This window comes from Oncorhynchus mykiss, chromosome 2 (genome assembly GCF_013265735.2).
Source record: "Oncorhynchus mykiss isolate Arlee chromosome 2, USDA_OmykA_1.1, whole genome shotgun sequence".
NCBI lineage: Eukaryota > Metazoa > Chordata > Actinopteri > Salmoniformes > Salmonidae > Oncorhynchus > Oncorhynchus mykiss.
The window spans coordinates 10,216,311-10,219,959 of record NC_048566.1 but is presented as its reverse complement, the minus strand read 5'-3'; the positions used below and the strand labels follow the sequence as shown (position 1 = coordinate 10,219,959).

Below are 3,649 nucleotides of genomic sequence, written 5' to 3'. Positions count from 1 at the left end.
GGCAGAGAGACTAGAAATCATGAGAAAGTAATGGAAATAAAATTTCCTCCAAACATGTGCTTCCTATTTCAAATGAAAACGTTGAACTTTCTATGAAGGAAAATAAGAGTTTTAGTGCAGACAGCCAACTAACTCAAAAATAGTTTGATATTGTTGATGCGATACGACATGATATATTGTGGAAAATAATATCCCGATATGTAACTATCCATTTTTTCCCCTTGTTTACTATTGAATAGGCGTTTCAACAGTCTTGCTGTTATAAATGTAGTTCCTTATTGACACCATTGAGGTAGGGTTTGTTAAGATGACACATTAGTTTATCGTAGCTTCTGGCCACTACTGTATGTATTGTCTTATCAAAAGGAATAAAATGAAATATAGTAATTTAAAGATATGCTTTTTATTAAAATGTCCAGAAGCAGATGTAGCAGAAAAGGATCAACAAATAACAAAAGCAGAGTGTATAAAATAGTGAAGGTGAAACACCCTGAAACACTATTATCTCCCCATAATATTTGATTGTTCCATTAATCAAAGATAGAATTAATCCTTTAAATCCCATATGATTCTTTCCTTTATTGTGATAAAATGTGATAACAACGCATGTTGATCCAAGCTGACAGGACTGTTTGAATATTCCTATCTAATGGATGCTTCATGAGAATTTGAACTGAATGAATTTGAATGTTAAGAAATATTTTATTACTGCTTCAAGTGAGGAATCACCTCAAAAGTACTTCCAAAGTACTCAAAACATTCAAATTCAATCAGTGAAATAAAAGTGAAATAACAAACAGATAGTGAAATAAAAACTGTTCTGTCAGCGTCTATGTCAAACATCCGTCCATCATATAAGGTCAATTTCCTGGACCCAGATTAAGTTTACTCCTGGACTAAAAAGCATTTTTCCCCCTAAAAAATAGGAGTTACTGTTTCCAGTGCTGTTCCCAGAGTACTGTTTCCAGCCCCTTCCATGTCCACAAATCCCCAGTGGGCTCCGATGGAGGTGATTCCAACACCGTTGAAGCGACCGCTGAGGATCCTCAGCTCATTGCCCATGTTGGATGGGTAGAAGTTGAAGGAGACCTGGTTGGGCATGCCGGCTGACAGAGTGCGCCCCATGTTGGTGGTTAACACCAGGTAGCAGATGTAGTCTGCTGGGTTGTACTTCCCAGACACCTCGACAATGGCCTCATCATTAAACAGCTCCATCACCTGCTTTACACTCCCTTCGTTACCGAACACAGGAGACCAGGTGTTGCCGTATCTCAGCTGGAACCTAAAACAGAGGAAGCTTTTCACGTTGGTTGTGTTTTGATAAGGCACATTCAGACCGAGACAGCAGGTAGCGTCAGAGAAAATCAAGGAATTACATTTTACATTGTACTCTGGGTTAGATACGATAACAATATTGTTTGGTCATAAACTGAATATGTAATAAACACAAAGAAAGAAAGAAAGAGTGTATGTTGGGTAGTGTAGTTGGACTGAGTCAGTGGTGTTTGTTGGGTAGTGTAGTTAGACTGAGTCAGTGGTGTCTGTTCATGGGTCAGAGTCTGCTCACCCGCTGATGTAATTGTTGCTGTTGTAGTTGTAGTAGTAGTAGTAGTAGTAGTAGTTGTTGTTGGTCTCCCACACTCTGACCGCTGTGATGCGCCCCTCACCGTAGGAAGCAAATGGGGTGCCACCTCCCTGACCCACCGCAGAGGAATACGAGTACGGGTCTTTGATGGCTAAAATAACATGGCCAATATGTTTACTATATTTACTATATTAATAATACATATTTATATATATATCATTTTATTTTTAACAACACATTTCTGAAAGATCTTTACATTATTAATAAAGTGCAGATGAATTAACTAAAGTACATTCTGCAATGATTTAATACATTAGTTTATGTCTCAAAGAAGAACTCCTAAGTCTAACTGTTAAAAGACAAGTTGGTGAAAGCACAAGAGCTATTATTTAATAATTATAATTCAGAATTGTATTTTTATAACTCACGCAAAGCCAAGCAGCCAGCCAAGAACATTGTGACAACCAGGATTAAGAACATTCTGCAAAAGTGAGGCATCAACACTTAAGACCTTTAATTTCAGTCAATTTCACTCTCATTCCGTTTCACTTTAAATGGTAAAACTTGAAATAATGTAGTTAATAATGTTTTTCATAGTAGTTTGTCAAAACAAATAAGTCATTTTACCTGTCAGGTCAGTGTTTCCTAGGAGGGAAAAGAAAATAACCTTTTGAATTGTGAAATGTGACATAACAAACAACAAACCATTGTTGAATGTGAAATGTTATAAAACGGCTCTAAAAAGTTGAACCTACTCTTGTTTACTATAATCACTCTTGCAGTGCTAAGCTACTGTCACATTAAAAATAATGTTAGATCACTGAATTTAAATTTAGTGGCAAAAGGGCCAAAATGTTTGTGCCCAAGAACCAAGAGAAAATGAGAATTAACTTCATAACATTTCCCACACCAGTACTATGCATTAAAAACAAGTGCACATTTTCAATTTAGTTAGTTGTGTAGTTACCCACAGTGCTATCTTGAGATGTGTGAAACCCTGTGAAAGCTTCTTGTCTCTCTGTCTCTGCCAGGTCCTTCTAGTCTACTGCTTCCTCTAAGAACTGCATTTATACCTGCTGAACATTCCATCAGCTCTAGATGGAAGGAGCATGACAAAGAACACCTTTAGTCAGTCACTATTGAGAAGTCAGACATTGTTTTCTAATTGGTCGAGGCTACTTTGGGAGGGAGTATCAAGGAAGTACTATAAGGAAATAATAATTGTGTTCTTTTGAATTGTAACAAATTAATGATCTGAAATAGGGATCAAAAAAAGATACAATCTAACAACCGAACAATTAAAATAATATACCAACATCGTATGAATGTGTACGAAAATCGCTCAAAATCAGTCTCCCAATCTTCAGTTGTTTTATTACACCAAGAGGAACTCCTTCCCTTCAAACATTAACATGCTGAAAAAGACATGTGGATCTTGTCAACCTCCTGTGGTGACAAACAAGATTGAGAACATTCTGCCAAAGATAGTCATCATTACTAATCAAATCAAATAAAATGTATTTGTAAAGCCCTTCGTACATCAGCTGATATCTTGCTGTACAGAAACCCAACCTGAAACCCCAAACAGCAAGCCATGCAGGTGAAGAAGCACCTAATGACTTTTCATCATTACTAATGACTTTTCATTTCACTGTTTCACTTTTACTCCACTTATCTTCAAATGGTAAAAGTTGAAATAAGTTTGTTAATAATTTTTTCATAGTAGTTTATAAAAACAAGTGAGGCATTTTACCTGTCAGGTCAACCACCCCTAGGGAGAAAATAACATACACATTTTACCTGTCAGGTCAACCACCCCTAGAGGGGGAAATAACATACACGTTTTACCTGTCAGGTCAACCACCCCTAGGGGGGAATAACATACACGTTTTACCTGTCAGGTCAACCACCCCTAGGGGGGAAATAACATACACGTTTTACCTGTCAGGTCAACCACCCCTAGGAGGGGAATAACATACACGTTTTACCTGTCAGGTCAACCACCCCTAGGGGGAAATAACATACACGTTTTACCTGTCAGGTCAACCACCCCTAGGGGGGGAA

The 3,649-nt window shown here is 37.5% G+C and overlaps 1 protein-coding gene across 2 annotated transcripts; it reads right to left on the bottom strand.

Moving 5' to 3' along the window:
* Positions 1–387: 387 nt before the first annotated feature.
* On the bottom strand, positions 388–2,691 carry LOC118937668 (zymogen granule membrane protein 16-like). 2 transcript variants are annotated; one of them, XM_036937513.1, is made up of 5 exons: positions 2,557–2,691; positions 2,213–2,230; positions 2,014–2,066; positions 1,568–1,736; positions 388–1,282 (listed from the first exon to the last, which is right to left on the bottom strand). In XM_036937513.1, exons 3-5 carry the CDS (start codon positions 2,063–2,065, stop codon positions 916–918), a joined length of 588 nt encoding a protein of 195 aa, XP_036793408.1. In that variant the 5' UTR covers position 2,066; positions 2,213–2,230; positions 2,557–2,691; the 3' UTR covers positions 388–915. The 2 variants fall into 2 exon arrangements, with proteins under 2 accessions (XP_036793408.1, XP_036793406.1); XM_036937511.1 differs by having other exon boundaries at positions 2,014–2,230; positions 2,557–2,596.
* Positions 2,692–3,649: the final 958 nt, after the last annotated feature.

What these genes read in the sequence shown, in the direction of transcription:
- LOC118937668 (XM_036937511.1), bottom strand. Translation starts at nt 2,083, where the DNA reads ATGCCTCACTTTTGCAGAATGTTCTTAATCCTGGTTGTCACAATGTTC. An exon ending in GGCTGGCTGCTTGGCTTTGC is followed by an intron (nt 1,737 to 2,013) that starts GTGAGTTATAAA and finishes ATGTTATTTTAG; the next exon opens with CCATCAAAGACCCGTACTCG. An exon ending in AGCAACAATTACATCAGCGG is followed by an intron (nt 1,283 to 1,567) that starts GTGAGCAGACTC and finishes CCTCTGTTTTAG; the next exon opens with GTTCCAGCTGAGATACGGCA.